We start from the raw sequence: 26,418 nt of genomic DNA on the forward strand, positions 1-26,418 counted from the left end.
CTGGAGCCAAAGGTGCATTTCAGGATATAAGAGTTGTGCATAAAGGAAAAATTACCATTACGGGATACTAGACTAAATATTGAAAATGCTGCTTGAAAAAAACAAAGATAAAAACATAATTATAGGTTCAGAGAAGCAGAAAGAGGTACACTGACTATGGTGAACAGCGTGAGTACAGGTAGAAGCTTACAGTAGACTGGAAAGAATTCTTTACAGCATTGACTGTTGATATGAGCTCTGAGCTCCACCAGTGTTTTTGGTTTTCTACAAAATACTAATCTGTGTAGAAAGAACATGTGATTTTTATGATCACTAAGCTAAAATGATTCCCAAGCTAAAATACTCTATAGGGTTTGCAGAGGAATAGTAGGTGAATATTACTAAGGCATTAAGTTCTCCAAAATCTGCAGAGCTCAGTACTGTATAATGTAGGATGCTTACTGAGCTGGTACGCTACGTGGGGGCAATGGGGTGCCTCTTTATGAAGGGAAGTGTGCTCTGGAGAGTATGGTGCCCAGTGCAGTAGGACCCTGAACTGACGGCCGTTTCCATGTGGTGTTATACTATAAGTACCTGGAAATAGTAAGTTGTCCCACTGTTCCATTTCGGGGGGGAAGGCCAGAAATACCAGTGTGCAGCAGAATAAGAATACTGTCTTAGCACCTTTTTTGTTACATGAATTATCTCTATTCACAACTAGTGCAGGATATTAAAGAAAATTGTGGTCCACACATGAGGTAGTAGCTGAAAACAGACAGATTGGAAGTGAAACAGTACAAGACATTATCCATTTTCTAGTCCTTGGGGGGGGGAGGAATCCAAGTGACTTCTTGGCTTTTGTGGATTTTTTTCTTTTTTTTTTTATTTTTATTTTTATTTTTTATTCCTTGTATTTTAGATGGCTACAGGATAATCTGTAGGCAGATTGCAAAGAGGTTAGCATACTAACCCTAAGTGGTTTGAACTTTACGGAGACTTTATTACCTGTGGAAACTTCATTTCCCAATGAAGGCCAAGATAAGGAGACTAGGGCATCGTTTGCAAGCTGACTCATATGTTTCTATTTGTATGTATTCTATAATTTTCCCAAATGCACCTTTGATGTATAGTAATATTAATGCTGAAATGAAATTTCATGCACTTTGTTTGTTTGTTTTGTATCTCTGTTCAACTCGTAGCATGCAATCGATCTTTATTATACAGCTGAACGTGCTGTATCCTGAGTGGCATAGGAAATACCTGTCAGTCTTTAATGCAAAGAAGTTAAATAGTGATAGCTTCTAAGAAAGCCAGCAGTCAGTCTTTTAAAAGGAACAGTTGGGAAACCATCTTCTTCCTTTCTTATGTCTGCTTTTTATATGCATGATTATAGTGTCTTCTTCTGTATCCTAGGGTAGTTATTCAAGTGATGGAGAAAAAATTATCGATAGAAGTTATACCAGTACAAATTAGGTTGTGGCACAGGCTATCTAGGACTGAATTCTGTGGTTGCTGTATTCCTGAAAGTACATATTTGATCTGTATGACAAGGTTAATATGCTTAAATAATTACAGGGTTGCTGTCTGAATACAGAATTGTTTTGGTTTAGAGTTAATGCCCCTTTCTCCCCAGAAGGCAAAAGTTACCTGTGGTCTGTGGTATTCATGGGCTTCAGCTGGAGATGCTCAAGCGCTTACCAGTGCATGTAGGTGCCAGTCGGGATTTATTCTCTGAATGTGTTTTTGTGCCAAAGTGCTATTCATCAGGGCAAGGACATGTTTTCAGCGGTTGTTTTTTTCTCCATCCAGTGTGTTGTCACCAAGTGGCAACAGCTACCCGACAAACAGTAGGTGTCTCAGCTTCACGTGATGCCCCAAGTTTTCAGCAGATCCACAGAAAATCGAAATGTTTCCTGGTAGACAGGAGCGTAGTTATGCAACAGTTAATTGAAATCGAACGACCAGTGGATCCTTTTCTTTTCACAAAAAGCATTCAGCTGTTCGAAGAGTTGAATTCTGGGGTTTAAACCCTGTCTCATTTTTCCCTTTTGCTTGCAGCATTGTAAATGTAAACCACTTAGATTACGAGCGTATACAGTGAATGAAGGGAAAGAAAACTGTAATATGAGGATTAAACTTTTTTTTTTAATGTATCCTAAATAACAAGGTAGAGATACAGAAGGAGTTGTGCGGTTATGGTAGGAGCCTCAGGCTGTAACTAATCAGTACGAGGAAAGATTAGAGAGAACCATGGCAACCCTATAACATTTGTGAATGAATCTGTGTTTCCATAAGGCACTTCCTAGCGTACAGGGCTGCATATTCTAAAATAGATGTATTCAGAGTAGGTTGGCGCAGAAACTACAATCCATATTTGGTGAATGGCAGTTAGAAATGTTCTCTGTTTATACCTTGAGTATCTTCATTTCATGGAAAATGTAGGCATGGCAGGATGCTTCGTTTTTTATATAATATACTCATTTGCTGTATTGGCTGGAAGTGATGCTTGTGTATAATTAAACATCATTTTCTGAGAATGAAAAGCTGACCTCATCACTTATTTATTTGGATTATTTCTGGGTATGCTGTTTCTTAACAGTCACCATTAAAACACAGTATGTGTAGGATCAGCAAATGCAGTTAAAACTGTGAAAGTTTATTGCATGTCAAATCATTGCTGTGTCGACATCTTTTCTGTTTTTACGTTAAAACATCAAGCACGACAGAAATTGTCAGCTGCTAAGTGGAACGTGACTCATTTCTCAACTGTTGGATAATCTGCAACCTTTGCAAAGCGAAGGCACTGCCAAGTCCTCCTTGATGAAGGATAAAGGCTGGGGGAAATTGCCAATGCTCTGGAGACCTATGGCTCTGGGAGCCTCTTTTTCAGAGCTTCCTTTTGGAAAGACAAGATGGAGAGGGAATAATTTAAATACTAAACATTTCATATCTGGTAGTCTTTGACAGAGAGTTTTCTTCCAATATCCTGTTGTTACTGTCGCTCGAAGTAGCCCCCAGTCAAAATTTTCTGTTAATGTAGAGTGGGGTCAGCTTTACTGAAGTTTTACTCTGCGCTGAGTACTTGCTGATGCTGCCACAGGGTCAGCACTTCAGACAGTGAGCCCTCTCCCTTCCCTTCCTCCTGGAAGTTTTGCTTTCTGTGCCAGAAGAGTTTTTTTCCTCTGCCACCTGGGTGGCGAGTTGAGTTATTAATAGTGAACTTGCACAAATGTGCACCCTTAGAGGTTTGTGATTTCAGGAACTTCGCATTTACTTCTTGCTGGACTGATGGGCCAGTCTTTTCTAGTCCACAGTTCTTCAGGTGGATATGGTGTACTGGCAATAAATACAAAACAGTATGAAGTAAATTAATGCACTTGGAATGATAACAAATTAAATAACCATTCCAAGTCTTGCAAATTTGGGTGGCAGGTGGTTGTACTGTGTGGCCACATCAGAGGAAAAAATTACCACAAGTAAGATTTCCTCTCACACAAACTGAAAAATAGTGCATAAGTGCCTGCACTGTAACTAACTGTTTAATTTCTTATCTCATTTTGATTTTTATTTCACATGATGTATCTTGTCTCTCTGTGCCTCAGTCTTTAAGGAAAACTACCTCAGAGGGAGCGGTAGTATGGGTAACAGCAAAGAACTTCTCCTTCTAGGGGTCCTTGCATTTTCTCTGCTCTTTATCATGAGCTTTGCATTCTCCATGTCTCATCATCCATTTTTGCTGGAGATTTTACGATGCATCAATCTATGGGCAACAACAAGGCTGGTTAAACAGATTGGGTCTGCCATTAGATACCGTGGACCTGAGTGCCTCTGTCATGCCCCACTATTCCCCTTTCCACCCAAATAAACATGAATTTTCCCAATAAAGTGTTACTGGAGATCTCAGTTGATTGAGGAAGGCTTCCAGAATTTTTTACAAGTGAGGCAGGCAAACTTTAAAAAATAAATATAATAATAAAAAAAACCCTTCAAGCTAAATGCTTGGCCTTCCTTTCTTTCTTTCTCTTATTTCACAAAGAGCAGTATGATTACTTGCAGCTGTGATTTAAGTGATCTAAGAGGTGAAGACCATGTGAGGTTTTGCCAGTACCTTGACACTTCTGTCTATACAGCCATACAGTCTAGCTTGAATGATGGAAACTAAAAGTTCTATTCCGTAGGAAATTTAAATATTTCAGCAATAAAAATGAAAATTATTTCAAATACTAATGGCAGAGGAAGAGGAAACTTTCCTTACAAAATTTGGTTTGGAAAAAGATAAAAACGATATTTTCATGATGACAGTTTTTAGTAATTTCCATTGTTTCCAAAACTGAAGCTGCCCAAATATAAACCATCTAAGTTCTGTTCAATAACAGTTTGTCTGGTGAACTGCCAGAATACCTTAGATGCTTTTGGCTCAAGTCTGAGGTAGGTATTTTGTTTTGCTGTCACCAGGAAAACCTTGAAATTCCATATGCTTTAAAACAAACTGGAATAGAAATAATGCGGCATCCCACAGGGGAAAAAAATGACAGGGATTGTTATCAACTTCCTTTTTCTTAATTAAAAAAAAAAAGTCAGTGCTTATCAAATGGGGAAGGAAAAATAAATTTCACTTTTCTCAAGCTGTTCTCATGGGTGTTCTAGATTTTTGTCTAGCACTTCTATTAAAGATGGAAAGATCCAGTGTCACTGATACAACAAAATGTTTTACCATGTGGGTTTCTGCACCTTACATTCATTGATATATTTGTGGGATTCTGAAGGCATAGGGAGGCTGCGCAAAGGTCACAAAACTTTAAGCCAAGGTAAACAGCCTGTCAGAAAACGTTTAGCAAATGACAGTGCAAACCACAGAAAAATAGAGAAAGGAGAGGAAAACACATTCCCTTGGAAAATATATTTCCTGGTTGGAAAGGCATTGAAGTTCAGAGCTCCTTATATTGCTTCTTTGTCCTTTTCAAATAAATTGTTTTGTTCAGGTTTTTAATGCAATTCAGGGTCCTGGGCATCTCAGCCTTAGGGAAAAGGAATACACATTCTGCATCAGATATCTGGGAGGGCATTATCGACATTGTGACTAAGGGCAAAAGCATCTTTCATCATGGGAAAGGAGATGAGACTACTCAAATTTAATATTTGAGTAATGTATTGAACATAGATGCAGCACAAGAGCATTTTTTCAGTCATTGTGCCAAAGAAGGTTGTGTTTTCTGGTTTGTACACTGCACAAAAAAGAAGGATTTTTGGTTTCAACATGGATTTTAAGTTTTTTTTTTTTTAACTCCATTACAGGTAGAAAATGTATTTTCAATTCTAGATTATTTATCCTGCTTTTCTTGCTTTTTGAGGAGAAGCTTCTCTTTATGGGGAGATAGTTTTGGATGGCTGTGATGTCCCTGCTGCTCTTTAGCCCTGTGACACAAAGCCGCAGCACTGTGCACAGCAGTCTTGTTAACACTAAAGCATCCAAACCTCTTTATTTTGTTGTGTTTTGCAGCAAGTTCAAACTTCAGTCAACATGTGCAGTGCTAGGAGTTCTCAGTTGCACAGAAGATCCTTTTGGCAGTCTCTTGCAGCATGTTCAACCTAGATAACCGATGGGAATAAAGTTAGGGGTTAAAAGTGTCATGATGTCCAGGAAATGTGTGAGGGTCTCTCTTTTTGTTGATGTAGACTGAGTTCCTAAAGATTTGCCTGCGTCTGTGTCCAGAAGTAAGAAACCAGTACTCATATCTCATATTTGCTTTTGAAAACAGAAACTTTGTCTACAAGCACCAAACCTGTTTGTTGAACAAACAAACGAAAAAGGCAAAACAACAAAACCCATAAATCGTCTACATGTCCTGAGGGAGACTTCAGAGAAAGGGAACAATCATTGTAAACCACTTAGTGCTGTATGCACTGTATCAAGTTGCCATGAGAAAGTTACGTTTGACTGGCTTATAAAGTAGGTTTTAGTAAATCCCTCAAACAGGGGTTTTGGCAATTGTGCACACTTGGGTGCAGAACTCGCGAGTGCTGTAAAGTGCTGAGAGTACGTCTGGATCGATCCCTTGGAAACAAGTGGGTTTCTGAGGGTCAGAATGGTATTAGGGTGGGAGAGGGTGACTGAGAAACAACACAGCCAAAGTGGGACTGATAACACTGAAAAAATTGGAAATGGTTATGATTACAAAAGACAGATTGCTTACAAATACCACATACAGAGATCAAGGAGAGAACGACCGAAGTTAAAATCACAGAGAAACAGAGTTATCCGGACCTGGTGGGTTTTTCAGAAAGCTGGCTTTTGTTTGGGTTTTTCAGAATCTCCTCTAACTTGTGTCTCAACTAATAGAATTAGGGTTTAAACTATGGAATTTGAATTTGTCTTTTACTTCAGGGGTCCCATTAGACCAATGGGTGCAGCAGAAAGTGCTGCGTACGTTGTGGTAGCAGCACTGATACCTGTACTGTGCCTAAACCCCCAAACATCTTCAGCTTAAGTTGATAAACATAATGATTAACTTATTCACTCCTTACAAATCAGAAAAGTAGATAGAGAGGAGTTATTTGATTCTTTTAACTAGAAAAATAAAAAGGTGGTTATTGTTGGAAATTTTGTAACCTGATCTTAAAAAATAAAATAAAATTCAGTGCTCAAAATCAATTTGATAAATACGGTGAACTCTGAAGTCGCAGTGCAATTAAATGTACAAGTTGCCTTTGTGATATGTTGTATACCTGATCATAAAGTAAAAACAGTGGCGGATCAGTTAAAGGAATTAGTGGTTTGAGGGGGGAAAAAAAAAAAAAAGGTGGTTATGAAGTAATTAGTATCATAAGTTCAACAAAGATTTAAAACTGTAGTACATGGCAGTAATACATTTTGAACACACTTAATTAGAAATGAATGCAATGAATATGCTCATTAAGTGGAAAAAATATTGGTCCTTTAAATGGAGATAATAAATGTGCAAGTCAGTCTTGCACAAACATGCAACACAAGAATTTATTGCCTGCTGTCTAACCTAGGGAACTGGGAATCATTATAAAGATTAGCTTTACTGAAAAAAAAAATCCAGAAAAATCTTCAATACAAAATGTTTAACGTAATAATTTTCACGTTGCTCGGTGTGTTTGGCTGTGTGTGTGTGTTTTCATTTTCAGAATGTGGATATTTGCTGTCATCAGAAGTAGGTCTGTCTGTACCCTCGGAAAGGACCGGGGGATATTTACCAGTTTAGATTTCCGTGAGAGGTGTCCTCAATGCGTGGCAGGACCTGAAAGATAGCGCAGCAGCCCCACAGAGCGGGAGGCTTCCCCCGAGCAGGCCGCAGTGGGGCAGTGGCGGCGGTCGCCCTCTCTCACCAACACTCTCCTGCCTTCCTCAACCTCTCCGGGTGCTGCGCGGCTCAGAGCTTTTCAAGCTCCAGCAGGGGAAAAGTGACTGAAATTCCTACTGTTTATTCTGTCAGTAGGCAGCTGGGGAGCTGACATGAAACAGGTTAAAATATTAAAACCAGACATGCCTTCTAGAGCAGTGGCTTTCAGTGTTTTTATGACTTGAGAAGCCCCTAAACATTCTGCAGGGGAAGCGAGGACCTTTGCGGGGCGTATTTAAGCTTATGGATGACAACTGACTGGCGTTTCTTACTTACCTTTCATGGAGCTATTTGAAGTTCACGGATCCCCAGGGATACCCAGACCACACGTTAAAAACCAATGAAACTAAATCAAACCATGTACGTTTCATTCTTTTAAAGCTCCCAACCCATATATCTCTTGTCAGTAGTACCAAAATAGCAGGTTCTTTCTGACACGTGGTACATTTAGGTCTTTGCTTCACAAATGTCTCACTGGGATATGCGTAAGCTTGAAATGTGCTTCCAAGTTTCCCTAAACCACCTTAACCTCCTGGAGCCTGCTCACCACTATTACCAGAGGGCAGGTTTCAGTACCAAAAAGCCACTGAATTTTCCCTGGTAACATGCAGTATATTTCTAGTGATATTGCAGTATGAATTACTGTGCCAGGCTTAAGCAATTTCAGTTTTTTCTCTGACTTCATTCTGCCCTATCCTGTATATTGTAATTGTTTCCCATAAAAGGAACAAGCAGTCGTACTCACGTTCAGTCGTACTCATGTTCAAAGTGCTAACTTAGCTCTTATTTTTTTAACCTCATTGCATGATTTTATTATGTATTTAAGCCAGTGGCAACTTGGAAGCTACGTTTAAAATAGCTGGCTTTGATAGCATACTTGTAGCATTAAAAAATAATAATAAAAAATGCAAGCTGCAGAGTCAGTCTGTTTATTAAAAGAGGAAGTTTATAGAAATTTACCAGTAAATAAACATGTAATTTTCTTTTCTGTTCAGGTATGACTTTGTAGAAGTTGAAGAGCCTAGTGATGGCACTGTTTTAGGGCGCTGGTGTGGTTCCAGTAGTGTGCCAAGCAGACAAATCTCCAAAGGAAACCAGATCAGAATAAGATTTGTGTCTGATGAATATTTTCCTTCTCAACCTGGATTCTGCATCCATTATACACTTCTTGTGCCAGTAAGTAACATGTTTCAGGATTGGAGCATTTCAGGAAAACAAAATCTTTGAAGTGGTAGCTCAAAAGAATCTTTGCAAAGTTTAGGATTAATTACTGTTTATTTCTCAATAATAACAACAATGAATAATCTGTCTTCCAGAATTGTACATGTTGTTTCTGTCTTTTAACTAACCAAGTGTTCTTGTGGTTCGTCTTGGATGGCTTTGGACTGGGAAGTTGTGGGCTCGGTTGTTTATGTGGAAACTTGAATAAAATGTTTGCATTCCTAATACAGTATTGTGAAAAAGCCACTTTTTTTTTTTTTTTTTTTGCTTTGAGAAGAAGAAAAATCAGCATAAGAAAAATCAGCTGCATGACACTTAAAGGGCATTGGGAAGTTACAAAGAAGACTGAAGAAATTAATGTTCTTGTTAGTCAGCTGCTTCATACACAGCCAAATGATTATACCTAGTTCAAAAAAAAAAAAAAAGTTGTTATTCTCCTGAATATTTTTACTATAGTGACAAAGTAGAAAATGCATAATACTCAATTTCCACTGCATTTTTCCTGAAAAATGTACTTTAGACTTCTCTCGAATGTTGGTTAACACTTGTAACTCACAGGTACTAAACACTAGTCACTGCCTAAAATATGGGTATTTTGACCGTCAGCAAATTTGTCACTTGGTGGGGAAAAAAAAAAAAGTAAAAGATCTCTGATAGCAAAGCAATGTTTATAGATTATTGAGGATGAGATAACATTCTGAAGCATCAGGATGCAGTGGAACAGGAGCTGACATGTTTTTACAGAATAGATATTCTGTATTTAAAGAGAGTGAAGAATATTTTTAAATTCCTCATAATTCACTTTGTGAATCTCCTAAGTCATCTTGTGGTTTGTGGTATTTGGTTGGTCGGAAATATCTGCAAACTCAATAAAAAATTGATCAAAAGAATCCATGTTTTAACCTTACTGACATGTGCTTCACTCGATGCATTTGGCTTGCTTACTGCTATTGCCATTTTGCATTTTCCCCTCTTTTCCTCCTTTGCAAAACTTCAGTTATGGAGAAGAAGCATAGAATAATTCTGTGCATCTATTCAACAATACATAATCTTATAGATAATACATTTAGTATACTGATAATGATGTAAGTGAAGTGTAGTAGTATATATGCATGCTATTTCATGTTGTATTCCTGTAAGTATTTGTAAATATTTAGGCCTAACTAAGTATTATACCTGAAACGATTACGGGCTTGATCTGCATAATTCTCTCTCTTGTGAGTTGGACACTTTTGTTAGTAGAATAGTATGACTGATTGATGATGAATTTTGAAATTAAATAAAATGTCAGTCGGCATGCAAACCAGCTTGGAGTATGGCTGGGTTTAAGCTCTTTTTATAACAGAGAACAGAAGTTAATAAATATGTTACTTTTAGAAAATGGTAAAAGAAAAACACTAAATAGATGCTTTGTGTGGGCTGAGGCCAGATTTCATTGTAGGTGCCCTCCAGTATTACATCCTATCTCCTACATGTCTATCTGACTTATGTATGATCCAATTTTTGTGAAATGGATTGAACAAATGCACCTAAAAATACCAAAATGTAAGTATAATTATCTTCAGTGCAGGACTCAGTTTGCCATCAAGTTGCACCAGGGAAGGTTTAGATTGGATATTAGGAAAAATTTCTTCACTGAAAGGGTTGTGAAGTATCGGAACAGGTTGCCCAGGGAAGTGGTTGAGTCACTGTCCCTGGAGGTTTTCAAAAGACATGTAGGTGTAGTGCTGAGGGACATGATTTAGTGGTAGACTTGGCAGTGCTAGGTTAACAGTTGGATATGGTAATCTTAGAGGTCTTTCCCAACCTAAATGATTCTATGATTTAAATTATCAACAATTCAAAATAATTTTACTCTTCAAAATATTTAGATCATTAACGCTGAACATTTATTCAGTAGACAAAAAGAGCTGGGGTTGTAGGATGCATTTTTTTAGTCCCTCTTTCCCTCCAATAATAAAGTTTACATGCATAAGAATTACACATACAAACTGCTGCAGAAACCAAGCTATTTTCTGTCTCACATATGTAACAGGCAAGAGCAGCCCCTTTCCTGTCACAGGAATTCAAAGCTAGCTTCAAAATGCATGGTATAACAACAGGTTTGTGAGAATTAATTTCCCAATCTCTTTAATGGAGAGATTTTTCTTGAAAAGTTATGTTTTAATAAGCCATACAAAATACAATTTCACATTTCAGGTTGCATAATTAACTGACTGGATTGTAAATGCAGTCTGTATTAAGTTTCAGGATTAGATCTTCTGCTTCTTGTACCTAAAGCAATTGAAAAGTGAAAGTTGTGTTTTCCTTAAAATTGTAAGGCTATATTATCCTACCTTTCAAGATAAATTAAAATTTATAGTTGTCAGCTATAGGAATTAAGTGTAAATTTTAAATAATTATTGCAAAAACATCTGATTTGCTTAGTGATTCACTTATATGAATTGGTCCTAAACAGTTAATTTTTTTTTTCATTTTTTAAAAGAAAGGGGGAGGGGTAGATGCCTGGTAGACTAGCAATGAGAGATTGTTTGGGGAGAAATGAAGCAAAACTGAAATAAAACAGTGCAAGCTTGTTTCTGTATTTGGAGGCCACACACAGAGAGGGGCACCGGACACATTTTCAGGTCTTTTAAAGAGCAAGAGGAATGGCTTTGTTTAAATCTCCTGTAATTTATCGTATATATATATTTTTACTTTGTATATTATATTTCAAACGAACTTTTTACATGATGAATAAGCAGGGGGAGAACGGCTATTGATCTGGTTACCTTACTTCTAGGATTTAGCCTCTCAAAAGGACTCCCAGCAGTTCCGATGTCGTTAGATGCAACATCATTTTATAGGATGGTTTAACACAGCATTATAAGGCACTGCTTAAAAGCAGTGCATATACTGTATACAAGCAGAATGCTTCCTGAGAAAATCATGAAGATTTCTTGAGGGTCTAGATAACTGCAGTTTAATTACTTGAATTTCTTCCAACTTAAATTGTGTAGTCTGAGTGCATCTAGAAGAATGTTCTACAATTTTGGTTAGCTCTCTTTGTTCTATAGCTGCAAGTTCATTTAGTCTGTAATACTATAAAGTGGAAGGAAGTATTGAAAAACCTTTTTCTGCTATGAAAATTTAGCTTGTGTTAATTTAAAATTCTCCTGCTACTTTCGGCACGACTGTTATTCTTAGGCACTCTTTTCATGTTATGCCCTGTCACTTAGTCAGCGCTTACTGGTGAGCTGCATTATTCACTAGGGGCTTCTTAGTGGTTGTTCTGCATTTTGACTGTTCAGCTATGCATTTATTAAAAGTTATGTATTTGGCACCAAAACCTCCTAGAAATTTACTGCAAAAAGCAATCCATATTTCTTTTCCTCTCCTCACTTGTCCCCAGTTACAACTCAAACCCATATAGTAGCCACATGCAATTGAGGGAAACCTTATAAACTCCTACAGTGTGTTGGAGCTTCAGTCTTCCTAGTGACTCGCTTAGTTTAAATTATGTCAGTTACGAGTTTGGCATAGAAAACTTGATGTAATAAAGTCCATTTTTACTTGGGGGAGCGGGTGAATGGGATACTTGATGCCTGAGGTGCCATTAAGGAATGCATGACTGATTGCCAAAGTAGTTATTAATTATTCAGGGCACTCAGAACAAAGCAGCTCCAGTTAAAGTTGAAGCTGGGGGTGACTATATTCCCCCTTCTTTTTTGGCATATGGTAGCATGTCATTTGTCATGAAAGATCTTGCCAAAGATCTTTGCTAAGAACAGACTTAACCCTCTTCTATGCAAGTGAAGATGAAGAGCAAAATCCGAGAAGGGTCTTAAATGGCTGACCTGGTTTAAAAGTGATTTGGCAGGTGTTCTGTGATTTTGGTGCAGTACCTGTATGGCTACCTAGATTTCAATCCAAGAGAGGTGTGTTTTTTTTTCTTTGATGGAGAGATGATGTTAGTAGTGCTCTTGCTATTAACGGTAACACTTAAGATTAATATTATGCAGCTAATCTGTTTAAGGCCATCTAATAATTATTCCTCTATTTCATCCAAATTAGCTAAGCTTTGAATTTTTTTCGGTGTTGAGCATGTTAGTTTTGTTTGTGGAATCTTTTTAAGTTGAGCTTTTTTAATGAAAAAATGCAAATAAAATTCAAATACTAATAGAAAAAGTGCATACTAAGAAGAGAAAAAAGAAAGCTCTTACCTAGCATTCCCTTCCTTTGAAAAGCCCACAGATTCCAGAGATATCAGATGTGTATCTCACATGTCAGGACCAAAGCCCAAGAGAGGCCTAACTTTGGCTGCAATAACTGAAAATCCATCCAGAAACATCACAAAGGACATTGTTGATCTCCTAAACAAAGGTGAAGGAAGGGCTTTAGCTGCACTTTCTCAAGAAGTAATCAAAAGTTTCTGGAAGATAAATAACATGATTTCAGGGTTGTTTAAGCCAAGGTTGCATGAAGCAGCAGGAGAGTATACAAGTGTTATTTAGCACATTGGAATGCCACATGAAACAAAAGAGGACTGTGAAAATCCTTCATACGTTGTGAAGGACTCTTAAACAAAAATTCTGTGTGCAGAGTTTCCACTGATTACGTACAGTGAAACCTAAGCCCATATAAATCAATAAACTCCTAAAGATGCTCAAGGTTGCAAATTCGATCATTTAATTTTTGTGTGTGGCAAAGAATGATGCATTGCCAGTCAGAGAGGTTTTTGTACTAATTCTTTCCTTGAGGATTTGATTTTGCATTAGGTTTGTGCTGAGGACTAAAGAATTCCTTTTTTTTTTTTTTATGTGGGATATTAAAGATTACCCACAAATACATAGATAGAGACATACTTCAGGTTCAGTTCATGTAAATCAAAAAACTACAAAGAGTACACAAATGAAGATGGCTATTATCCATGCGGCTACAATGAAAGGAAAAGAAAACTTTGAAGTAGAAAGAACCTTTGAAGGGTATCTTCTAATAAAATCATAATGTCATGTTTCCTTGTGACTATATCTCATTTTGTCGCATGGACACCATAAAAAAAATTAAAGCAGTTACTAGGACAGGTCAGTGCAAACACTCTTTAACCTCCTTAAATGCCCTAAGATGTGAAAAAATGTTGGAAATAGATTGGAAAAGTATTTCAAATTCATGATGCTGTCTTTTGTCTTTAATGTCTATAAGCTGCTAAGGGCTTTTATTAGGCTTGCATTTAGTAATAAATATTTATTACTGTCAGTGATTATTTTCATTAATTGCAAACTTTTGGAAACTTTATTTGGGTTTCTCTTAGTATTTCAGTCAAGTTCGTGCATCCATAATTAATTTGAAAATACATATTTTACATGGTTTATCACTTAGTTTATTGTAGGATTCTACAAGTAATCTTGCATATATGTTCTGCTTTTGTGTGCTCTTTTTTTTTCTTTCTTGTTTTATATCAAAAAGTGTGAAAGACAAGTTAAAGGTAGAAGGAGGAGTGTTTGTGTCTTTTCTCTTCAAAAGAGACAATTCAAAATTCTCCTGGAATGTGATGACTCTGGGAGCAGTCTGACTAGCGTTTGTGGGATCTTAAGTAATATTATTTCTGTTTGGGAATGATCTGAAAGAACTATATTTTGCCAACTGATGAAAAAGCAGAAATAATAATAATAATTTTTATATTAATCTAGGAAAGATACTAATATGGAAAATCTAGTCTGCATTAATGATGCAAGGAATAGAATACATGAATATGGAGAAGATGGGCTCGGGAGAGATACCAGCCTTGTGGATTACCATAGCAGTTACCTTTGGTGTTAATTGTATCATTCAACTTGACTTCATTGTCTATTAAGTTTATACCTGCTAATAAGCAAGGAACACATCAATAATGAAAATAATTTTTTATTTTCCAGTATACCCAGTATATTCTGGGTATGAGATTGTGTACTTAGAGTAAAACACAGTTAAACATCAAAACTGAAAATTTAAAAATAAATAATTTTTTGTCATTCATCTCATTTTGCCATTTCAGATTGAGTTCTTAATGAGAAAAATGGCTCCATTATACTAACGGATATAAACAAACAAACAACAAAAAAAAAACCTCTCACGTTTTTCATTAGTATTTGGGTGTTTCTTTTTTCTTTTCTTTCCCCTCCTGGGGTACTTTTATCTGTATTTTTATATATATATATATATATATATATTTATGTTTCAAGCATTATATAATTGTCTAGTTGACTATCCCTTTTCCAATTTCCAGGATCAACATGTTATTCGCAGCTTTTGGAGAAAGCGTGCTGATGGCTTCTCTACAAATCCCAAACCAAAGTGATTCTGTCCTATTCTCAAAGTAATCCCCTGTGTAACTAGCACAGTTCTAGATTTTTTTATGGTTTCAAATACTGAGAAGTTGTGTCTGACATGCCTGATAGTGGAAAAAAAGTAAGCAAATGTACACTTGGTACTAGGTTTCAAGCACCACCATAAATTTCAGTTTTGCTATTTTAGTTACGTTCAATGATATGTCCCTATCCTTTTTACTGTCTTTAGTTTAGTCATGCCACAGTCCTATCCCAATAAAATAGGGGCTCCGTAACTCTTTATTTGTGTGTACTGTGCTGCTTTTTCTTACCATAATTTTGGTAGGGAAAGATGAAAGCAGAAATGAAAGGAGAAATTTGGGGACAGAACAAAGAAAAGAGTTACTTAGTGTAGTTTATCTGTCCATCTTTTTACCTATGGTACAGATCTGAAAGGACCCTTGGTAATTACAGAATTACAAGCTAAAAAATGGAATAATGGAGGTGCTTTTGTAGATGACTGCACAGTCTAACACCACGGACTGGCAGAAGCACCTCTTTAAATTCAGGAGAAAAATTCTTGACAGGGTAATAACACTGTGTAGTAGCTTCAGGGTGGGAGTTTGCTTGAGGAAAGATTAATGTGGGGTATTGGTGGTGGCATTAAGAGAAATCGTTTCCTTTCTAAAAAGGAATAGATAATAAGCACTATGGGAATACCAAAATTTGCACCTGTCTTGTCTTTGCAGTACCTGGCCTCTAGTGTTACAGATGGGGATTATGAGCTGTCATTTGTTAGCTTATCGTAAGTGCTCAAAACTTTTTTTAATGATGATGATGAAAGGCTTGGCTGAAGAAGCCAGGATATTTGTTGAAAAGTTTTCGGTTTTGTTTTCATGGGAAAGTCTAGATAATCACAAAGCTGTTGAATCTGTTCTTTCAATTATCTCTGACTATGGTGCTGGAGAAAGAATTCAGGAGGGTTGTTTCCATGTTGACTGCTGATAGCTGGTACACATTGACGAAGAACTTTAATTGCTTAAAAAATGGAAACAAGCAAAAACCTTGCACGTGAGAACAGAGGGCAATTTCTGTTTGGCAAAAGACATTTCCAGGGGCTCAGGCTGCTTGAGTATTCATTTCACTCTAGTTTTGAACTAGGCAATAAATTGTAGGAAGAAAAATGCTAAGAATCATTTATGAGGAGAACTAAACTGCTAGGCTTCAAATTGAAGGGAGCAATTTAGTGCATGAAAAACCTGGCTTAATGGCACTTGAAAAATGGATGTATGAAAGCAGATGGCGCACCCTTTGGAAGAAATTTTGCATATAACTCTATAGACAGTGCAAAGTTGATATTTCCTAATAGCCCTTCCCTCTCATCTGCGAAAGGATACCTAGGGGAAACTCCATAACTGTCCTGACACCATGTGCAACAGTTCTCAGGTCTCACTAGAGTTGTTTGTTAAGTGATCAGGGGAATTTCAGTGTAGTGATGTGCACATTTAAATCAACCCAATGCTTTATTGTCTAGTACGTAGCCCTGGTGTCTTTTGGTAGCACTTAGCTTGAAAGTTTCTCAGGGGAGATCTGTTGTTCAAAGCACTCTTCTAGTAGCACGGCAAATAGCTCTTGAACAACCTGACAGTCTTTAGCAAGACAGATGCTATGCTACAGTAATTTTGTTAGAAGTCCATATTTTCATGGTTTGGTGAATAATTGGTGTAGTGAGTACAACTGAAGAACTGAATTCTCAAATGTTTTGTTTTCAGTAGGTCTATTTAAACTATTTTTGTGTCAAAAGAAACAGTCTAAATCTGTCATGGGACATTTCTAATACATTGCAGTTTGGATCTTTACTGAGAAGATCATTTATGTATCATATATGTGTGTGAATGTAAAAAAATATTAAAAAAAATCAAAACTTCGAAACCTCTAAAATCGTTATAGATACAAATTCTGCTAATTCTGTACAACTGACCCCAAACTTCCCTGCTGGGTGACAAGACTGAACTGACTAGGTAGCCAAGGAGAGTAAGATGACTTAGTTGACCTGAGTTATCAAGGTCATTCAGTCATCTGTATTTCTTTGGGAAGAAAGGACCAAATGCCACAATGTTAAAATGTGCTAGCTGTCAGGGCAGTTAGCCACATACATGTAGGATTTTGATATGTAAGCTGTTAATATGGTTACCCTTACTTATCTTTTAAAAATCACTCTGATCTACTGAACTCTTCTGAACATGGTTGTCTTCAGGTTTTTCAATGCGAGGTGTTCTGGGTAATCAAAGGTTAATAATAACATACTTACAGTTCTTGAGTCATCTGCGTAATGCCTTTTTGGTTTGGAATTCATGTGTTCTAGTCAAAGTAAATTCTATAATCCTTCTCTTGTTCGCAGTCTGTCCATATATGTAACTTTAAATACTGTACTTACTTTTTTTAATTGCCTTTCTGCTTAAGAAAGTCATAGGCACCTTTCATGTGGAAAAAAAGAAAACTAGCAATTAGGTGCTCTGAAATAGAAGTATGTCTCTTGATGCAACACAAATGTAGAGTTAAGGTTCATAACTTTGAAACCAGCACTTTGCTGCTATAAAAGACTTCGGAATACAGCCCAGCTTTACACCAGGAACTAAAAGACATGGTGAAATCAGCAGTACAATGAAAAAAGGAAAAATTGTCCAATGTTTTTTCAATTATATTCCCAATCGTCATTAAGAATAAAAAGTAGAGTTACTTTTAGAACTAAATATTTAGATGGATGAAAAATGATAAACAATTTGGAAGTAATTTACTACTTTTCTAACAAAACGCATCTAAAAGTACTAGAGCTTAAGGGCCACACCTGCACATCTGTGATGTGGTAGAGGGGATCAGAAGGTGAAGCTGAGCCTTGTGCAAAGTCCACTGTACAGAGGCAAAGCACTCTTCAGGCAGCCTTCTGCTCTGCTGTAGTAAACCAAACTGTTCTGGTTATCTTCTGCAGAGCAGCGTTACACTCCCGCTTAATTTACAGCCTTACCTTTGAGGCAATGTTGTTGGGGAAGAGCAAAGTAAATTCAGTTGTTACTTTTGCAAGTTACTTGCCTATGCCTATATGTAGTTAAGGATTTATTTATACGTTTGCATAGAATTAAGATTAAACAAAAGTGCGTAAAGTAAACCCTAATGTATGTTTGTAACAGTGCTAGTAAATAATATAGATAGATAGATAGATTTTCATTTAGATAACGGGTACAATTGCGGGGTCTTTTGTGATTAGTTTGAGATTGTGGTTGTTGACCATTGTTTTAAGCATAATCTTTTTTTTTTCTTTTTTTTTCTTTTCTTTTTTTTTTGTCTTTTACTGCCTCCATTTCCATCTCTTACTAGTATACCTAGTATTTTTAAAAACTGTATTAGAGAAGTGTTTCTTTAATTTGGAAAAGAGAGTTGTCATGCTGTTTAATAATAATAAAAACATTTCCACAATAAGGTTTGATATTTCATTACCTGCAAGTGCTTAAAAATTGTAGGGGAATTCAGGAGATCAATAAATGAAAAGCTGTCTCAATATGAACAGAAACACCACCTTTGCTCTTCAGGCTGTTTACAAAAAAAAAAAAAAAGTAATGATAATTTTAAAAACAATCATGCCAGTCTGCAGAGCATTATGAATTGAGCTATACAAAGCAACACTGTACAAAGCTATTATACAGAAATGCCAGTGGATAATTTGTATGTAAGGTCTGGTCTAAATTTCATGGTTAATGCTTGGAGGAGTGGCAAAATAATAAGGGGATGTCATCATAAAAATCTGAAAACAGGCAAATCATTTTAACAATATAGTTTTAAGAAAAAAAAAATACCACATTCCATTCTTAATTTCTCTTTAAATCCAATTTCCTAATAGTGTGAGAGTATATTTTCTTACAAAATACTTCTTACCAAGACATGTTTCTTTATTTAATCAAACACTTACAAATATCAGTGCCCTAATCTAGCAACCAGAGAGCTCGCAAAGAGAAGCAGGGAAGGACCACAACTTGTATAGGTGCAACGTGTGAACTTTTCATTATGGATATATCTGGATATATCTGGACGCCTACCTGGGCAGCCTGCTCTAAGGAACCTGCTTTGGCAGGGGGGGTGGACCCAATGATCTTTCGAGGTCCCTTCCAACCCCTACAATTCTGTGATTCTGTGATATTTTATATTCTGAATCTGTTGCAGGCTGTTACTGGACACAGAACACCATGTGTAATAGGCCACTGCTTCATTGCACCTTCCAGTGATATTTTCTGCTTCAGAAAAGGATGGCAGCTTTTTTGGGCTGCTAGATATTGAGGTTTCAAGGAGAAAGCAAAAATTATGGTCAGGTTACCTAAGGAGGGAAAACTGGCCAGATTGTCATTCAGTACAAATCATTCAGATCATTCAGTACAAATGATATTCCCCTAGTTTTTGTCAGGGCTAATGCTAAATTACTTTAGCATTATTCTAACAGTGTGTCATCTTTGGTTTTATTATTGCATGTAAATTTAATGTTCGTTATTTCTATTCATCTAGTGATAAACACACAGTTCAAATTTCAATAATAGATAATGTTACCCTTTTCAATTTATAGGCTTTTGAAATCTCTGGATGTTTTGATTAACTCTTTTATGTTGTACAGATAGTGTGACTGCTGACAGACAGATTTTCAAACAAACAGATCCCATTGCCCTCAACAGGAAATATTAGGTATTGGACTCTGAAAAATAGTGACCACATCATCAAAGCAATGGCCATGCTATCCAAGTATAAATAGATTATTTTTAAAATATATATTGATTAATTCATTGGCAAATAATTGTGTCTCTGTATGTGTTTATTAAATTGAGAATAAAGTACTGGCCACAGAGATCTAATTCCACTGTTGCTACCTATTCCTCTAAATTTCTGAGTGAGTGAATTATACATCATGGAGCAGTTTCAGCAGTGAAGTAAAGATTACCAGGACAAATTTAACTTTGATGGAAATTGTGTTAAGGATAGCATTGATATTATAATACTGAGATCACAATCAGTGTTTATCTCAAATTTCATACTGTTTTAATTTTCTGTGAGAATACTGATATAGTACTTTCTATAGGGAAAAAAAAGAAAGATGTCAATATGTAATTTTGTTGCTTACTAAAGCATCTTTGTTTTTCTCAGAATTCTGTTATAACGCAATTCTTGTTAAGGTAATCCACATCCTTATTGTTTGAGCAGACAATATAACTTCAAATAGCAAAATGTTCTCTTCCAACTTTTAAACTCGAGTATAATTTTTAGAGAGGGAATTTTTTATCCATATGAATTTAGTCAAATTATATTAAGTTTATAGTGATGTACTTGAAATGACAATTCTTCTCTCATTCCCCAAGTGGATTATACTGGCATATCCTATTAATAATTTTCATTCATGCAACTCATGTTTGTCCAGTGTGACTGCACAGATAAAGATACAAAACTGCTTTAAATTAAGTTGCATATTTTGTAATATTTAGATTAGATATTGGGAAGAAATTCTTCACTCAGAGGGTGGTGAGGCACTGGTACAGGTTGCCCAGAGAAGCTGTGAATGCCCCATACCTGGCAGTGTTCAAGTCCAGGCTGGATGGGGCTTTGGGCCTGGTCTGGTGGGAGGTGTCCCTGCCCATGGCAGGGGGTTGGGACTGGGTGGTCTTTAAGGTTCCTTCCAACTCAAACCATTCTATGGTTCTATGAGTATATAATGGAGAAAGCTAAGAACATGATGATAACAGCACCTCAGCAAACAGGTGTCTCTTACCTATATGACTGTTTACAGAGAAAAGATTTCCACCAAGTAGTAGATTGACTCTTTCTTCAGCAAAGCACAGCAGTCATTCTAGTCAATTTAGCTGACTTGTTTAACATTGCTTCTTAAGTATAATTTTTGCAGTACCTCACAATTACACGTCATTTTTAGTATTGAGAACCTTCAGAATTGGTTCCTGTTATCTAAACATATCTTGCAGATCATGTGGAAGGAATCCCACCTGCAGTACTTCTAAAACATGGCTTTTTACCATCACTTAAAATTTATCTTCTTATTTGTCCTATATCTGAAACTGTTTTGTCAAGCATTCAAGTGATATCTGTAGAGAAAAGGTTTGGTCTCGACCTTTGTGATCGTATGTCTTTGAGACACACTTTCTGTCCGGATCAACAGATAGCTCATGGTTAGAAAGATCTCACCAGATCTTTCAGTCTGGTACACTAATGCAATAAATGACTTTATGTAATGTTGGATTCAACAGAATGTAATCAATGTCTGCAGTTCACAGAAAAACATGTTTTTTATGGGCTGGAAAATTCAGGTGGAATCAATGCTTCACACTTTGACTATTTAAACTGATAATAAACCCCACATTGAACCACTTCCTAGGTTGTGATGAATAGCAGCCCATGAAACCGCGGTTAATTAAAGCTTAGAAAACTACAGTTTTTGATGTCTGTGTTCTGTAATTAGTTCCATATATTCTCCATGAAATCATCAGAAACACCCAGTATTCCTGATTCAGTGAACAGGAAAATAGGAGACTGAGGAAGAAAATATTTTAAGCATAAACAAACTCTAGCAGAAATGAAAGCAGAAAAGTATGTTTAAGTGTATAAATATTAATTTTCAAATGGCTGTTAACAATTTTAAAAAGGGTACCTGAGAAATTAAATGAACAATGACCCTGCAGAAGGCTTTGCAACTTTGACTAAAATTACTCCTTTGGAAAAAAACAACTCGCTGTGTTTAGATGGTAGGACAGTACTCTGTTAAAGGATTAGGATTAGTGCAGTGTTACGTTAGCGTGTGGCACTTCCTTTCTTGTGCAGATAACTGGTTTGGGGTTTGTAGCTTTAGAGCAGGGTGAGTGTGCAAGAACGGAGAACTAACCTGAAAGGAGATGCAACCATCTGACAGACAAGATCCAATGAAGTCAGCATGACAGTACTAGCAATTCTGCTTGTAGGATTGGGGCCATAATCGATAACCTGAATAGACTCTCTTAAAACTTGATGAGGAAAAGTAATGGCCTGGTTGACAAGATAACATGATTTTTCAAACTTTTTTGTTACAGAGTGCCAGTTTTACTCATATTATGTTAGCAAGCCCTAATTAAAAATAATCAAGACTTGGTCTTGTTGACCAGGAAACTTGGAGGTAATTTGAACACATCTGTGGACAGTGACAGTGTTATAACCAAACCTCTGTCAGGCTTAAATGAAAATTGATTGATTTATTAGCAGTCTTCAGGAGAATCAGACTTTGCTCTACAACACACTGGATGTGTTAATACCATGGGTTTATTACTTGGCAGATTTCCCTTCCTTCTTTGTTTACATGTCTAACAAAAAGGGCTGAGAAGGAATTGCATGTGCAAAAGAAAACATTGTATATTTATGCATTATAATAAAAGTAATTAGGCTATTTATTTTAATAATTTATTTTTTTAAATAATACCAAGAAGCAGGCTGAGGCAGTTACTTGTAGCGGTGCCTTAAAATTCAACCTATTCTAATTTAATGGATTTGTTCATGCTGCAAGCAGCATAGAACTTCATGGGAGAGTACTTGAAATAGAATGAAGCAGTCTGCTTTCAAACCATCTTTGAAGGCTCCATTTTAAGTAGCAGCCATACAGATTGAAAAAATAGAGCATGGAAGAAATGTGTCTACTTTTATTTTATGGCTGATGCTAAAACCATCTTCTTAAGTGGGTTATATTACATACTATTTTGAGGTTTCAAAGAAATTGTAAATGATACTGCCAAAGGAACTTCTTCTGCTCACAACCAACCAACTTTTATTAAAAACCTGTTCCTCTGAAGTCCTGGTTATAACCTGTGACTCCCTCGTTTTCTTCAAGAGAAAGTAGCCAAATTAAAGTTTAAAATAGGAAGTAGTTTTATGAATTTCCATATTCTCATGTGAATAAAGGCTTGTGGGCTGACATGCAAACAAAAAAATATTTTTTTTTTCCCAGCAGATATTCTATATTTAAGTATATAGGCATGCAGTTACTGCTTTTTGTTATAGCATTAATATAACAACTTTTAAGGGTTAAAATAGGTTAAAATATACAAAAGGAGAAATAATCATTGAAAGGAAAAAAATGCAATAGGGTTTGATAGTGTATACAGAAGAATTGGGGTTATGTCTAGTCAATGGAGTAAATATAAAAATGATTTAGCATTAGTTTGTTTCTAGAATTCAGGATTTTCCTCAGCATAATCTTACACGTTTTGTTGAAACTACAAGATTACGAGATAAATTCTGTGTAGTACAATCACAGAAAGGCAAGGCTAGAAGGGAATTTGGTAAGATCTTTTCTGATCCATTCTCCTGCTCTAAGAAGGGATTAGATAGACAGTTTATTCTTGCTAGATATTTGTACTGTTCCTGAGGTTCAGGGGCAAAGATTTCACAGATCTGCTCAATCATCTGTTGCACTGCTTTACATACTATGATTTTTTTTTCCCCAACATAAATCTTACTTCCTGTCATTGATGGACTAGGGAACAGCTGATCATCTGATGCTCTATTACATGTTTGTTATCGCATCTCCTGTCAGTCTAGATTAAAGAAACTTGTATCACTCAATCTTATCGTATTTCATGTTTTCTTTTTCTTCTTGCTTTTTTTCTCTGAGTGTTTTCTGTCTGCCTGTATCTTAAAACTGCTGGAGATAAAACTGAACATTGTATTTCAGCTGAGACACCTCTGGCAGCTCAATAGTCCAGCACTATGATGCTGTTCTGAATGCATCTGAATGAGATTTGCCTTTTTCATAACAAGATGAATAACAAGATGTCTCCTATTTCTTGTTACAATTTCTGGTCTCCTGTACCTCTGTTTATTCTACTACAGGACTTCTGCTGGAGTACTTAGGATTTTGAACTTCTGTTTATAATCTTTTTTGGTTCTAAATGCAAGTTGTTTTGGAATATGTTTTTCTTAGGAAGCGAAATTTCTCTATTTAAGCATACGTTTCCAAATTATTTTGCCTTTTAGTTATTGTGTAATCACACATTGTGTAATTATGTTTGTGTGCATAATTTATAAAATATATATATGGAAGTATATTGAAGTCACATGAGATGGGAATTAAGAGATATAGTAGAAAATACGTAGTTAAGAGTGATACAGCTGGACATTATGAGTATGTTAGATCACCATTATGGCTAGCTGTATAGGACTGCAAAAGCTAGCTCAAAGATCTAAAGTCTGGCTTGTTCAAACAGTGTGAGAATCTGTACATGGGCAATGCAGTCATAGCCTCTACCTTTGGGTAGAGGGTCATTGGGTTATGATGTATCTATTACATATAAAGCAAATTTACAGAAATTACTTTTCTTCACAAATCTTAATACGGTAAATCTCTAGCATGTTTGATGACACTAAAGAATGATACATGAGGACAGAGCTGAGGTGCCTTCCTTGCAAAGTAATTTTTTTGTTCAAGGACTTTTTACCTTCAAGGCAGGACAAGCTCTGATTTGCAGTATCTGCTGTACAGGAATGTTGGGTGTGTTCCTTTTATTGTGATATGAAATGAACAGAAACCTGTTGTGGAATGCAATTTAGTATGTATACTGAAGGATCACCTTAAAATTGCATATACTGTGGAAGTCATTTTCATTGCCCTTGCCAAATACACTTTCCAGTTGTAATAAACAGTCATTCCTAGTGTTTAACGTTTGATGAACCTCCTATGAACTTACTGGGAAAAGTAAACATTTTCATAAAAACAACTACCCATTTCTAATACCTAGGGGGAACTTAGAGAAAGGAGTTCATTCCCTGACTCCAAACACTTGCTGTTGTTCCATTTGGTTAAGCTTTTTATAAGTATTCACATATTTTGACTTAAATGAGTAAATAAAAAAAATGCACCTTCAAACATGATGTCCTTTAATTATGGCTGACCACATCCTCTCTTCAGAACAACTGCACTTGTGTTGACTGTTTAGTTCTTGTAAACGACTGTCTGTCAAGCAAGAACTAGAGCTTTGTGTACAGAACAACAAAATCCTTCTATAAATCATAAATGTAACAGATGCAGGTGCGTTTCCTGTATGAATTTTGGGTGTGTATATAAATGAGGTGATTAATATTCATAGTAACCCAATTTGCAGTAAGATTTGAGCTAACATTCCTTCTGCTGTATCTAAATGCTCACTGTAGTCTTGTGGTTTTAGGATTTTTTTTTGCATTGACACGTTCGTGCAGTGAGACTTTTAAATTACTGCTTGTCCAACAATGATATTCCTCCATTTAGATGATAATTTCACATCTAAAGTATAATTTGGATTGTTCTGTTGCAAATCTTGCCTTAACTGAAGTGTAAACTTTTCCCCATTTCAGCCTACAGCAGGTATGTATACAGGACTTGCATACTTTCAAAGCTTTAGTGAAATAAGTTAATTTGAATTGGGATTCTTTTAGTTTTGTCTTTCCACTAAAATTCAGCTAAATATTGGGGCCAAGGATCTCTGTGCATTAAATTTGAGTTTTGGTCTGAACCGTGAAAAAAGAATGTATTTATAATGAGATCCTAATACTCAGAAAAGCATTTTTTTTTCTCTCTCAGTATTTGATATATAACATAATTTATAAGACTTCCCTTGTAGGAAGGAATTGCAGGTTTAAGACAGCATTCATCAAAATAGGACGTTCCAGAGAATAACATGTAATGAATAAAAATATACCAAGGGTTATTATAAGGGTTTATTACAAGGTTATCAAGGGTTTACAAAGGGTTTATTTATTCAGGTGTTAAAAAACACTTCTTATTCAGCTTTCTAGTCTTTCATTCAAGTATCTTTGTATGCCCGTGAAATAATATTTTAGTGCAAAGTGTTGTTATGAACAGTCACAAAGTACGCTACTGTCTTAATCACTATTTGAGCGCAAGAGAAACGTAGAGGTTCTTTTTCTTATGGCTCTTCTCACACTGGGTGAAGAGAGCTCACTGTAAATTTCCTTTAAAGTCTTATTTAGAAGAGAGGGATTTATAAACAAGAAGCCAGTGCTTACAAAGGATTAAGGTTCTGGGAGTAGTTATGGTTTAGATATTACTCTTTCGCAAATATACTTTATAGGAATCAAAACCCAAGGATTATATACCTTAAATTAGTTTGCATATCTGTAGTAATCTGAAAACAACAACAACAACAAAAAGAAAATTACTTGATGGAAGGACTGCGGATGAAAACTGCCATAGCGATTTGACTTTGAAACTTTCTATGTCGTGGAGATAGTTTGTGCCATAACTTGTTCTGTCCTTCTAGGCCTGATTCATTGCAGCACTGTGTTTGCTTTTAGATGCTCTTTGTTCAACTCAGTACGTCAGGACACACATTCAACGTAAGTCTTGAGTGTTTGGCTACTGAGTCAAAATACATCTGAGTCATAAGAGGTCTTGCATTTCTTTGGGTCTTCTGTCTAGAAACTTTTATTATTCAGTACTACAGCCACAAGTTCCTAATGTAATCGAATATGGTAAAAATCCACAGTGAAGGTAGAAAGGTATCAACATT

At 36.2% G+C, this 26,418-nt stretch overlaps 1 protein-coding gene across 2 annotated transcripts in view; it reads left to right on the forward strand.

Moving 5' to 3' along the window:
• The window catches only part of PDGFC (platelet derived growth factor C), a 120,908-nt gene that overhangs the window by 79,367 nt on the left and 15,123 nt on the right, over positions 1-26,418 (forward strand). For both annotated transcript variants that reach the window (XM_080588622.1, XM_080588621.1), the window contains exon 4: positions 8,342-8,522. In XM_080588622.1, the coding sequence (XP_080444748.1) occupies positions 8,342-8,522 (181 nt within the window). The remainder of the gene's footprint in view (positions 1-8,341; positions 8,523-26,418) is intronic.

This window comes from Anser brachyrhynchus (genome assembly GCF_964034855.1).
Source record: "Anser brachyrhynchus genome assembly, chromosome: 4".
Taxonomy (NCBI): Eukaryota; Metazoa; Chordata; class Aves; order Anseriformes; family Anatidae; genus Anser; species Anser brachyrhynchus.